At 45.1% G+C, this 13,400-nt stretch overlaps 1 protein-coding gene across 8 annotated transcripts in view; it reads left to right on the top strand.

Moving 5' to 3' along the window:
- The window catches only part of atp8a2 (ATPase phospholipid transporting 8A2), a 34,051-nt gene that overhangs the window by 14,065 nt on the left and 6,586 nt on the right, over nt 1–13,400 (top strand). For all 8 annotated transcript variants that reach the window (XR_013627857.1, XM_058060692.2, XM_078792488.1 and 5 more), the window contains 11 exons: nt 48–187; nt 1,026–1,164; nt 1,242–1,306; nt 6,270–6,442; nt 7,816–7,999; nt 9,457–9,567; nt 12,009–12,083; nt 12,509–12,631; nt 12,905–12,983; nt 13,080–13,141; nt 13,312–13,368. Coding sequence is in view for 7 of the 8 variants with exons in the window: in XM_058060692.2 (XP_057916675.2) it covers nt 48–187; nt 1,026–1,164; nt 1,242–1,306; nt 6,270–6,442; nt 7,816–7,999; nt 9,457–9,567; nt 12,009–12,083; nt 12,509–12,631; nt 12,905–12,983; nt 13,080–13,141; nt 13,312–13,368 (1,208 nt within the window). In the remaining variant the exon portion in view is untranslated. The remainder of the gene's footprint in view (nt 1–47; nt 188–1,025; nt 1,165–1,241; nt 1,307–6,269; nt 6,443–7,815; nt 8,000–9,456; nt 9,568–12,008; nt 12,084–12,508; nt 12,632–12,904; nt 12,984–13,079; nt 13,142–13,311; nt 13,369–13,400) is intronic.

Here is a 13,400-nt window from a genome sequence, read left to right on the forward strand (position 1 = left end):
TTTTGTCTTACTGAGCCGTCTGGATTCCATCCATTCACCCCATCCAGGCCTGAGGACTTTGTGCTTCGCTTATGTGGACTTGGAGGAAGACGCCTATCAGGAGTGGTTGAAGGAGTACAACAGGGTCAGCACCGTGCTCAAGGACCGAGCTCAGAAACTGGAGGAGTGCTACGAGCAGCTGGAAAAGGTCGGTTGTAAAGATGGTGGCGTTTGGGTGATATGAGGGAAAGATATTCATTTCATTTCACATCATCATGCATTGAGAAGCCCCCGGAGTCGTATTTAGCGACTCTATTTATTCATAAAGGCGGATTATTTGTGTCCAAACCTTTTTCTCCATACATAACAAATACATGAATGCATGTGGCGCATCCCAAAATGTCCAGCAGGTGGCAGTATTGGTCCATTGTTGCTGCTCTGTGCTGCACTTGTTGAAACTTGTTGGAGGTGAGAAGACTGAAGAGGGTCGTGTGTGTGTGTTTAGGGGGGGTTGGGTCAAAAGAGGAAGCAGGAGCAGAAGGGGCGCTCAGACCGTGAGACCACAAGTTAATTACCCAACACCAGCCTGCCAAAAAAACCTCTAAAAAACGTGGGAGCCAACAACGCGCCAGTGTTAGCTTGTGCGTCTGCGGGCGTCTGCGGGGGAGTGTTTGTGTGCGCATGTGAGTGCGTCTAATAAGCGTACATGTGCGTTTAATCGGCCAGCTAATTAAAAGCAAAGAGAGCAGGGTGCTGAGGGGGCGTGTCCCAGGCTGGCTTCTTGGCACCGAGTCACGAGTCCGACAGAGCCGCCATCGGGCCTCATCCTCCTAATTGGAAGTGAATGATGATGTTGGTGTGAAGGAGCCCCCACGCACGGCCTGGCCCACTGACTTCCTACCTGGAGAAAAATACAAAAGTATTGGGACACAGGCAGGAAGTGGACCCGTGTGGACCCTGTCCATCCCCTTGTGTTCTAATACATTCTGTAAAGATGATAAATGATGTCAAACGCTAACAAAAAAAATGTTTACATACATGAACAGAACCTGATGCTGTTGGGGGCCACCGCCATCGAGGACCGCCTCCAGGCCGGCGTCCCCGAAACCATCGCCACTCTAATGAGGGCTGACATCAAGATCTGGGTCCTCACCGGAGACAAGCAGGAGACGGCCATCAACATCGGTGAGGGCAAACGGCAGCGCTGAGCGTGTGTCTTTGTGACCTTTAACCTTCAACCCCCCCCCGTCCCCCCCCGTCAGGTTACTCGTGTCGCCTGGTGACGCACGGCATGTCCCTCATCATTGTCAACGAGGACTCTCTGGATGTGAGTACAGCCTCCTTTTGCTCACTTTTTTGCACCGGAGTGCGCTTGGCGGTTGCCGTGGGAACCAGGGTGCGGTCCCACTTCCACACTGGCGGGCGGGGCGCTTTGTGTGTCACAGGTGCGGGTCATTAAAGTCTCTGGTGTCCCCGACGGTGCGGTGGGGGCGTGTCTGCATGGCGTTGCTGCCGATTGGCTCGGTCCTGTCGTGTTTTATTCCTGTCACACGCAAACACGTTCCATCTCCAAATGTGCAAAGCTGTGCACGTTCTACATTTACTCTTCAAGGTTATTGCCAGATGGCCAGGGGGCGCCAACATCCGACTTTAAAGCACATTTCACACATCATGAGACGTCTTTAGTTGCGTCAATTTGATTAGTTGGCTAACTTTGTTTGTAGCACTCCCACGGACGCTACGCTAACATACAGTACTCCTATTTACCAACATCTACTTGGACTCAATGTTACATTCGTGAAAGAAAACGTTTCCCATCAAATGATGGAAACATCAGAAGCTGTAAAGTATCACCTAAAAATACTACATACATATAGAGAGGTTACTGAGGAACTACTATAATTCTGTGTACTTTATTGTAAAACAAAGTGAATTGTAAAATGGGAGTCGGTCCCTAAGGTTTATTCCTGCTTTCTGGAAGAAAAACTTGAGTAATCCTAGAAATGTAACAGCTGACAACAGATGAAAGTGGGCTGCAAGCGTGTGGAATTTGTCATGTGACACTTACGTGGCCCTACGGTATGCACCAGTACCCGGGACGCCCTGTTGCATCCGATTCTGTCCCGTTTATCCTCATTCGGGTCGCCGGCCTATCCCAGCTGACTTTGGGCGAAAGGCGGGCCCCTAATCATCCAATAATAGAAATGTCTTTTGTCATTTGTCTAATGATGATAGTATAGAAGTATATACTAAATACGCTTGCATGTCTTTTTCACCGCAACCCACATGGGGCGCCGCACACGTCAGCCGCCAATCGGTAGTTTGGGAGGGTCCTTAAGTGAGTGCGATGTGGATGAAAGCAACACCTTGCTCTCACTTAACATAACTTCTGTCTTGAGGGTGTGGTGTTGGGTGGATGTGAGGAGAAACAGAACAGAAGACCTCCTCCGGCCGTCGGTGCGGACGGAGGTGTTGGGGTGGCCACTTTAGAGCGGTCCCTCGCTCCCTCGCTCCCTCGCTACCAAGGGCTGTCAGGAAGGCGTGTTTGTGGGCGCAAGGGAAACTCAAGCACTGCAAAAGATGGTTTCTACTTCCTGTTGGCTTCATGACCGACCCAAAACTTTTGTCATCAACCTTTCAGATGAAGTATTATCTACATACACTATATGACCCCCCCTCCCACCCCTATTTCTGCTCCACATCTCCTCCACACTGCTAAGTCCACATCTGTCAGCACCTTCTCTTTGCACAGGAAGGAAGTACACACTGGTGTGTGTGTGTGTGTGTGTGTGTACACGAGTGTGTGTGTGTGTGTGTGTGTGATGAAAGTGGGAACATGCACTTCTGATTTTTTCCTCAGCAAACGAGGGTGTTTATCCTACGGCATGTGTGTGTATGTCGTTGGTGGGCTTTCCTTTTTGGTGCACACGCACTCCATGAATCTTGTAGCATTTCCCACAATCCCTTGTCAAGGCGCTCCCCCCCCCCTACCCACAGTACTGCTCATTAATCATGTGTACACACACAAACATAGTATGTATGTAGTGTATATATGTACATACAGTGGATGGATGCTGTCTTGTTATGTGTATGGCCAGCATATTCATCTCATACGCTCCATGCTTTCAAAGCGTGTGTGGCCTGGCCTCTTCATGTTTGCACAGATGCACACTGGATGCTGGATGATGCTGGATGATGCTGGATGCTGGTGGATGATGGTATGATCCATCCTGCACCATGCGTATGTGTGTACTTTGCAAGATGGTTCAAGGTTCCAACATCTTCACCTGCTCTTTGTCAAACCGCCTCCATGTCTGGCCCAGTTTGGGATCCAAATTTAATCCTGATAAAGTCCAGTGCAGACAGTGTGTGTGTGTGTGTGTGTGCGCGCGCGCACACGCTCTCGTGATGCACATTAGGTCAATATTTAGTTTGGAGGAATATGGGGAAAAGCGTATTACTATCACAATGGCCGCTATGAAGTAAGTAAGGCGGCCTTTTCCCTCCGAGAGCTCCACGAATGAGCGGTAATTTAGCATGAGAAAGGTATTTAGTCAGCCATCTTTTTCCACCCCTTCTCATGTCTGCTGTTAGTTATGATGTTATGATGTTATGATGTTATGATGTTCTTGTCGTGCAAACATGACAGCAAAGTCTGAAGTGGCGTTTGAGGTCGCCTGTTGATTCCAACTTCCACATAAATAAGCATCTGTCACTTCCAGTATTAGGCTGCCATTTAAAAAAAAAAAAAAAAAAGTCATTTTCAGATATTTCTGCATGCAGGAAATACTTTTTTGTGGTGGCGGGTTGCGGTGGGGGTCTCATTTGCATAACAGCCCATGCATGACGCATGTGCATGTCATTTTTATGGATGCTGTGTTGGACAAAAAGTGAACAAAACAGATACAAATGCTGTCTGTTGCTTCTTTTTCTGTTGTTTTGGTTTGTTTTTATGTCACAAGCAAGACTGGGCCACCTGTCGGTTCTTTTAGATGGGGGAGGGGGGCACAGCAGGACCCGTTGTCGAGAAGAGCGAGCGATATCTGCTTTCACGCTAGTCTCTACAGACATCATTTGTTGCTAGTTGCGCTAACACTTTACAATAAGGTGCATAAAATGACAGTCGGTAATGAGGAACAAACCTTAACTACTACTAGTAACTATTATTTCATCATTAGCCATTAGCTCCTCAGTAACGACTGTGTTTTTGTGTACTTTAGTTACTTTTTTAATAAGCAAACTATCAACAATCTTGCTACGTCTTCTTATTCTCTGGCAGACCTGGTGTGATAAGAGCTATATTCACAGAAAGTTCCATAATGATGCGTTTAAGGTCCATATTTGTGTCATCCATGCCTCCAGGAATAAATGAAAGCATGGGAAAGAGCGCTAATGCCTTCAGCGGCGTCTTTATTATTCCGGCCGCCGTTTGGTGCAGAGTTGTGCCGCTTTTGTGTTCATTCCTGTGCAGCGAGGTGAAAAGGAGCTTGAGATCCTTATCTGTCACACATGCACGCATGTAGTCTGGCATGGAGACGCGCACGGCACGCGTGTGGAAGCGCACGCAACGCAACGCACGCACACATGCGTGCACCGGTGAGTTGCAGGACTGTGACAGGCCGCAATCTGCTTTAATCCCTTCATTATGTTTGTGTTTTCCTTTGCCGTGTTTAGTGGGGGTGGAAAGGTGAATGCAAACAGGAATTCCGGCATACAAAGAAAAACACACAGCCGCGGGCTGAGAAAACAAGAGGAAAGGAGAATATTTGGGAGGAGCTTGCGGAGGAGGAGGAGGGACAGATGTGGGAAGGGCGAAGAAAGGCCGCATTGTTCACCTAATTGTCTTGTGTGAGCCTCGGAGACGCTCTGCTTCGATGGCTCCCAGTCTGATGAAAAACATTTTTTTCCAGTCCACTCCGAGTTGAGGTGATATTAGACTTGGTTGCTTGAGAAGCGTCACAGTGGAGCAGCACAGAAAGATTTTGTGAAGCACATTGTAGTCACCCGGCGCCCTACAGGAGTGAATTTAACAGGCCCATAACCCGCGTTAAGAGCCTGTTACAGGATGTTTTGCACTCTTATTAAAAGCTTAAGTGGCTGAGTCAAAGTAGCGAGCTTGTTCCCGTCCTGCAGAGCTTTCGCACCTCGTTGTATGGAAATAGGGCTTCGCCGTCATCCCGCCGCTGCGTTCTGTTGATGATTTGTGAATTTTGACCCGGTGCCACGCTGCGGACATCAGTGAGCTGACATCATGTCTGCAGCGATGAGCTTTATATCGCCAGACTTTATTGTGCAGCACACAGAAGCGCTGATTTGATTTTGGTCCTAAATAGCTGCGACACATGGTTTCCATTTAGGGGCATCGACTCCGTGCCTTCAGCAAAGGTTCCTGTTTGGATGACCACGTTTTCACTTAGCGTGGCTTCCTGTGCGCCAAGACTTAAAAACAAATGTACTGCATTGTTTACATGTTTAAACAAAACATTTCTTAGATGGACTTTTTTTTTTTTTTACAATATTCATATTAATTCAATGTAATTGTTAGTTTTAATCATAATAATAACCATAACAACAGAAATTATTACAATAATAGTTAAAAGAAAAAAAACCCAACCCATCCCTCCCCCACTTAGTTGGACTTTTTTTTTTTTACAATATTCATATTAATTATGTTATTGAATTATAATATGAATTATATTCATATTAATTATGTGTGTAACTGTTAGTTTTTAATCATAATAATGACCATAACAATAAATAAAAAAAATAAATAAATAAAACCCCATCCCTCCCCACTTTTTACATGTTTGAACAAATAATTTGTTAGTTGGACTTTTTTTTTACAATATTCATATTAATTAATAATAACAACCATAACAATAAACAGAAATTATTGCAATAATACAGTTAAAAAATAAATAAATAAAACCTCATCCCTCCCCACTTTTTATGTTTGAACAAATCATTTGTTAGTTGGACGTTTTGTTTTTTGTTTTTTTACAATATTCATATTAATTCAATGTAATTGTTAGTTTTTAATCATAATAATAACAACCATAACAGAAGTTATTACAATAATACAGTTAAAAAATAAATAAATAAAACCCCATCCCTCCCCGCTTTTCGTGAACCTGCACAAGAAGTGTCCTGGCGGCTAAAGTAGGTGAGTTGCCATGGCAACCCCAGAGATGCTACCCTCCTCCTCAACCCCCATCAACATGACCCCAAAGCTGCTTTCTAGTTCACGTGTTGCTTAACTTCATTTTTGGGTTTCCTGTGTCTCCTCGCAGGCGACCCGCGCCACCCTGACGGCTCACTGCTCATCCTTGGGCGACTCGCTGCGGAAGGAGAACGAGCTGGCGCTGATCATCGACGGCCAGACGCTGAAGTACGCGCTGTCGTTTGAGCTGCGTCAGGCCTTCCTGGACCTGGCCTTGTCTTGCAAGGCGGTCATCTGCTGCAGGTCAGGACCGACGCCTCGCTGATGTTTACAGCTTTGTGTGTTTTTCGTGTGTTTTTCGTGTGTGCTTTGAATGTTTTCACTCACCGGCAGCTGTGATGATGAACTGGAGAGTTTCCGTGGTCTTTTATGTACGTGTTGGTGTGTTGGTGTGTTGGTGTGTTGGTGCAGGCAGGAGGGGGTCATTGACTCATTGCATTTCCAGGCCGTATCCGGATTCTGCTCTCCGAGGCCTTGCAAACAACCTCTCTCCCGTTTTTTCTCTCCTTCCCTTCATTCCTCCCTCCTTGCTCAGCATCTTTAATTTAATGCAACCTGATTCCGGTAGTTTATTAGCTACAACCCAGGAAAAGTAGTCAGCGGGGCCAACATTAACAATAGCTCCATTAGCTTTAAAACACGAGATGCTGAGATACGGTCTCGCCTGTGTGTGTGTGTGTGTGTGTGTGTGTGTGTGTGTGTGTGTGTGTGTACATGGCTTCCAGACCGTTTGTTTATAAGAGAGAGAATGTAGCGGCTGCAGCCTTTCATCTCTCCTGTGCCACTTTTATACAATCTCAGACGCCCCGACAAGCACAAAGCTAGGGGGCGAGAGATGAGGAGATTTAAAGGCTCACACACACACGCACACACACGCACACGCACACACACACACTTGGGTCCAAATGTAGAAGAACTAAACTACTTACCTTTTTGTATAACAATTCTAAAAAAAATATTTAAAAGATCTGCTGTGAAGGGTGGCACGTTGGTCGAGGAGACCAGGGTTCAATTCCACCCTGGGCCATCTCTGTGTGGAGTTTGCATGCGTGGGTTTTCTCCGGTTTCCTCCCACATTCCAAAAAAAGAACATGCTAGGTTAATTGGTGACTCCAAATTGTCCATAGTTATGAATGTGAGTGTGAATGGTTGTTTGTCTATATGTGTCCTGTGATTGGCTGGCGACCAGTCCAGGGTGTACCCCGCCTCTCGCCCAAAGACAGCCGTGATAGGCTCCAGCACCCCCGCGACCCTCGTGAGGATAAGCGGTAGAAAATGAATGAATGAACAAAAAGAAATCTATCTGCATTCCATGTGTGCCAGCATTTTGACCACAAACCACAGGGGGCGCCACCTGTGTCGCGTCTCGTCATCGTAGCACACCTGGCCCACCACATGATCACCCGGGTCCCCCCAAGCGGAGCATCTTGTAATGGATCCCGGCTGGCTCCTTCATTGTCTATGAAGAGACAGAACCGGTTTATTCAAACGGAGGATCATGTGTTCATCCAGGTCAAGAGGGCGGAGTCGCACCAGAGGCCGCCACGCACACACACACACACGCTTCTATTCTGCAGGTGTACCTATTCTTTTGTCTGTTAATTGCATCTATCCAGGGTGTCCCCGCTGCAGAAGTCTGAGATCGTGGACATGGTGAAGAAGCACGTGAAGGCCATCACGCTGGCCATCGGCGACGGCGCCAACGACGTGGGCATGATCCAGACGGCTCACGTGGGCGTGGGCATCAGCGGCAACGAGGGCATGCAGGCCACCAACTCCTCCGACTACTCCATCGCGCAGGTAAAGCCTGGAATGCAAGAGCACCTTGAGATGTTTTGATGCACGCCTGGCCGGCGAGCACGTGTCTTCAGGCCAGACACTGGATCCTTTAGCCGCTTGGAGTCCCCTGACCTTTCACCTCCCGGGACGGGGACGCCTTTAAGGAGATTTGACTGACAGGGCTCTCTCTCATGTGTCACAATGAACGTCAATCAAATGCATCACAGTTACTTGAAACAATCGTGTAGAGCGCCGACCTCCTCGAGGGCGTCATCATTGATTGGATGAATCTTGTCATTGAACATAAGATGGCGTATTCACTGAGAAACGAAGAAAAATCCGAAGAAATATGGAAAATACCAAAAATATCACATTTGCAATAAAGGATTATATATTGATAAATGGAATATTTTTGTAGTTAGAGCATAGAAAACCTCTTCATGACTTTATGACATTATTAGAGCCCTGTAGACATGAAATAACAACCCTATAGTCACCAATACACTCCTATTATTCATTGTTTACAGTGGACTGCACTGAAATATGGAAAATACCAAAAATATCACATTTGCAATAAAGGATTATATATTGATAAATGGAATATTTTTGTAGTTAGAGCATAGAAAACCTGTTCATGACTTTATAACAGTATTAGAGCCCTGTAGACATGAAATAACACCCCTATAGTCACCAATACACTCCTATTATTCATTGTTTACAGTGAACTGCACTGAAGAAATATGGAAAATACCAAAAATATCACATTTGCAATAAAGGATTCAATGTTAATAAATGGAATATTTTAGTAGTTGGAGCATAGAAAACCTGTTCATGACTTTATTATGACATTATTAGAGCCCTGTAGACATGAAATAACACCCCTATAGTCACCAATACACTCCTATTATTCATTGTTTACAGTGGACTGCACTGAAGAAATATGGAAAATACCAAAAATATCACATTTGCAATAAAGGATTCAATGTTAATAAATGGAATATTTTAGTAGTTGGAGCATAGAAAACCTGTTCATGACTTTATTATGACATTATTAGAGCCCTGTAGAAATGAAATAACACCCCTATAGTCACCAATACACTCCTATTATTCATTGTTTACAGCGGACTGCACTATTTTTGGGGGGGCGGGTCTGTGTTTTGTCAGTTTCTGCCCAAGACTAGATGGGACACGGACTAGATAGGACAGCTGTTCAAGGAGCTGGATGAATGAAAGCATTCACAGACGAGATGAGCTTAATGTAATCACTAATTGCTGACGTTATCTGGCCCGTCTCACAAACGGCATCGTGTCGCTTTCCACTGGTGTTTATCTGGCAGCCTTGGGGCCGTGTTGCGCAATCTCCCTTATCACGCTGCTCTTCTCCACTTTCACCTTCTTCACCGCCATTCTTCATGTTGTCGCTTCCAGGCTGTGACTTTGCTTTTTTTTTTTTTTTTGCTCTGCCGTGTGATTGACAGTTCTCCTACCTGGAGAAGCTGCTGCTGGTCCACGGCGCTTGGAGCTACAACCGTGTCACCAAGTGCATCCTCTACTGCTTCTACAAGAACGTGGTGCTATACATCATTGAGGTACGCGCACGCACACACACACACACACACACACACACACGGTTGCATTAACAGAGACGTTTTGCAGCTGTTTGTCCACGCAGCTGACAGTGATGGACGAGGTGCCCTTGTGGTGTCTGCTTTCCGTCTCTGCTCCACGCATGCACAGACAAAATGTTTAGATAGGCGCTGTTGAGACATGGCGTGCGTCTCGCGGATCGTCCGGTGTCTTGTGGGGACGCAAAAGCGGCTCAAAAATCGCATCCGAGGATAAAATCATCAATGGCAAATTGTATTAAATGTAGAGTTTTGTTGTTCATATACGAATTAAATGTTTGTCTTTGGAGGTTGGGGTCAGCTGCCCTTGCCTGTCTGCAGGGTGGCAGCTGTGCCACCCCCACTCCCGCCCCCAAAACCCTCTGTCTGGCATTAAGGATGTCAGCAGGTGCAGATCCTCATGGGACAATCTCTAGTCTGCTGTGTGTGTTTGTGTGTTTGTGTGTGTGTGTGTGTGTGTGTCCATTATCATCGCGTGTCCCTGCAGGGCAAAGGTTGGAGACCGTCTCTGTCGGAGACAGCATAAGGAGGGATGTGCGTCTGTGTGATTTTGTGTATCTAACCTCAGCCCCCAGGCTGCACGCACCCAAGAATGTCTCCTCGGTGTCCTGACATCGGACTGTGTCCACTCACTTTGCTTCATGGCGTTGCAAACACACATGTTGCTACATTCACTGGTGTGTGTGTGTGTGTGTGTGTATGTGTGTTTTCGTTGTCTTGGCCTCCACTCCAGCCAGAAGGTACAGTGGAGCTACAGGAAGTCAAACAGCAACTCGACATGAACAGTTCATGAATCAGAGCGGGAGACAATGCTTTGGAAAGCAGCACGCTCTACAATATCCATGCTTTATTTATTTGCTGGAAATGAAAATACAGTAGGGTCAAATACCTTCCATAAACACACACACACACACACACAAGGAATTTGGGTGGAGGCGTTCAGCTCTAATGTAGGGGGACTCATGATATTTTACATTTCACCTTGTTGATGATAAAAGTGTTGGTGTGACATTGAAATGCAAGTGAAGGACATGCTTTGTTCCTCCAATGGGAAAAAAGCATCCAAAGCCGTTAAAGAAAAACACTTTACTACATAACTCGATGAAAAATACAGATGCTTCTGTTATTAATAGTCAAAGTAACAGCTCCTCATCGTCAAACATGGCGGTACTATTATCCAAATGGTGTACCGAGGCTAAAGACTTCAAGTTATCTTCATCCATCTTCACGTCCACACAAAGCGAGCCATTAGAATCACACACGGATCCAAACATGTGCTTGTTTAGTGCTGCCTAGGAGACGTGTTAAGTGTCATGGCCTGACCCGAGCCGGGATTGAACATGCAGTTGCGGTCCTGCAGCTGTCATGCGTCTCACTGAAGAAACACCTGTCATACTTATTATTATTATTATTATTATTCATTTTTCATTCATTTTTTACTGCTTATCCTCACGAGGGTCTGTGGGTGCTGGAGCCTATCCCAGCTGTCTTCAGGCAAGAGGCGGGGTACACCCTGGACTGGTCGCCAGCCAAACAAATCATTTGTTAGTTGGCCTTTTTTTTCTTTACAATATTCATATTAATTCAATGTAATTGTTAGGTTTTAATCATAATAATAACCATAACAAGAACAGAAATTATTACAATAATACAATTTAAAAAATAAATAAAACCATCCCTCCCCACTTTTTACGTTTGAACAAATCATTTGTTAGTTGGACTTTTTTTTTTTTTTACAATATTCATATTAATTCAATGTAATTGTTAGTTTTTAATCATAATAATAACCATAACAACAGAAATTATTACAATAATACAATTAAAAAAAAATAAATAAAACCCATCCCTCCCCACTTTTTACGTTTGAACAAATCATTTGTTAGTTGGCCTTTTTTTTTTTTACAATATTCATATTAATTCAATGTAATTGTTAGTTTTTAATCATAATAATAACCATAACAACAGAAATTATTACAATAATACAATTAAAAAAAAATAAATAAAACCCATCCCTCCCCACTTTTTACGTTTGAACAAATCATTTGTTAGTTGGACTTTTTTTTTTTACAATATTCATATTAATTCAATGTAATTGTTAGTTTTTAATCATAATAATAACCATAACAACAACAGAAATTATTACAATAAATATACAATAAATAAAGTCACCAGCCAATCACAGGGCTATTATTATTATTATTATTATTTTTATTATTTTATTTTTATTTTTTTTATTATTACTTCAATCACCTTCTCTGGCACCCCGGCGGCCCCTCATCTTTCTGAACTTTGGGGACCCCCGTAGTAGAGGACCTCATATACCGTATACACAATGCAGTTTTTTTTAAATTCATTGGACATTTAGCACTCTCGCCCCCTGTCAATCATCTCGTTTGTGTCCTCAGCTCTGGTTTGCCTTTGTGAACGGCTTCTCGGGTCAGATCCTGTTTGAGCGCTGGTGCATCGGCCTCTACAATGTGGTGAGTAAGACTTCTTCCGCTCCTTGCAGGCTTTTTACCGAGCTTAATAATGTCAAGTGTCACCGACGGCTGTCAAAGCGTAATCTCTCAATCTGGCGTCTTCTTATCAGCGTGTAGCATGCCGCAGACGAACTCTGTGAGGCAGGGATTCTTAAAAACTAACGTACGCCTACCAAGGAATCTCCAGCCAGATGAAGATGTTTGCATGCCGACGCAACAGGTGGCGCTGTAGCTTTATCATCAGGCCGTTTTAGCCTTTCAGACCATCACTAGACTGAGGAAAATTTCCAGGAGAAATGTGAAGGGAATTTGCTAAACAAGCTATGGGGGGGGGGGGCATACAGGTCATTTACAGTCACGGCTGTATAAGAAAATATAACCCCCCCCCCAAAACATAATTCATGTGATGTTTGCGTGCGTTCCAGATGTTTACCGCACTGCCTCCGTTCACTCTGGGGATTTTCGACCGGCCGTGCAGCCAGCAGAACATGCTTCGCTTCCCTCAGCTGTACCGCATCACCCAGAATGCCGAGGGCTTCAACACCAGGGTAAACACAGCTCTGTAACTCTGCGCTCCACTTGTCATGCCTCGCGGCTTTTTTTGTTTGTTTGGCATGGCGGCGGGTAAACAAGGCTTGGGTGTTTCCATGACAACCCCCACGAGAGTGCTGAATAAGGAAGTCTTTCTGTAGATGTGTCACATGTTAATGCGTGTGTACACTAGGGCTCTTGTAGTGTAGTGGATTTTTGTGTTTTTGTGTGTGAGCTTTGGCAATGACGGTGACTTATGCCCCCACCCCCACCCCCACCCTTCTTTCCAGGTGTTCTGGGGTCACTGCTTCAACGCCCTGTTTCACTCCATTATTCTCTTTTGGTTCCCCCTGAAGATGTTGGAGCACGGTGAGTCACATTTATGCATAAAATCCTAAAATCCCACTTTCAACTTTGCTTTGTTGTTAATGGCTTTGGGGGGTGGGGGTGGGGGGTGCTGTACAGACTCTCCCTTTGATAACGGTCAAGGCAACGACTACCTTTTTGTCGGGAACATGGTCTACACGGTGAGTACAATACTTGTTGCACAATACTTGTTGGATGCTTGCCGCCTCCTGGGGGCCCGTTCACTTCTCCGTCTGACACACGCACCATCAACTTTTACTCCCTTTTGTCTCGGGAGGACGTCCCGCGCCAGCAAACTAAGCTTATTTCTCAATTTGTCTTTTTCTTGTAGTACGTTGTTGTCACCGTGTGTCTGAAAGCTGGAATGGAGACCACCGCCTGGACCAAGGTAACATCTTCTACATCTTGCACTTAAACAGG

This window comes from Doryrhamphus excisus, linkage group LG7, assembly GCF_037039965.1.
Source record: "Doryrhamphus excisus strain RoL-2023G ecotype Guam linkage group LG7, RoL_Dexc_Guam_v1.1, whole genome shotgun sequence".
Taxonomy (NCBI): Eukaryota; Metazoa; Chordata; class Actinopteri; order Syngnathiformes; family Syngnathidae; genus Doryrhamphus; species Doryrhamphus excisus.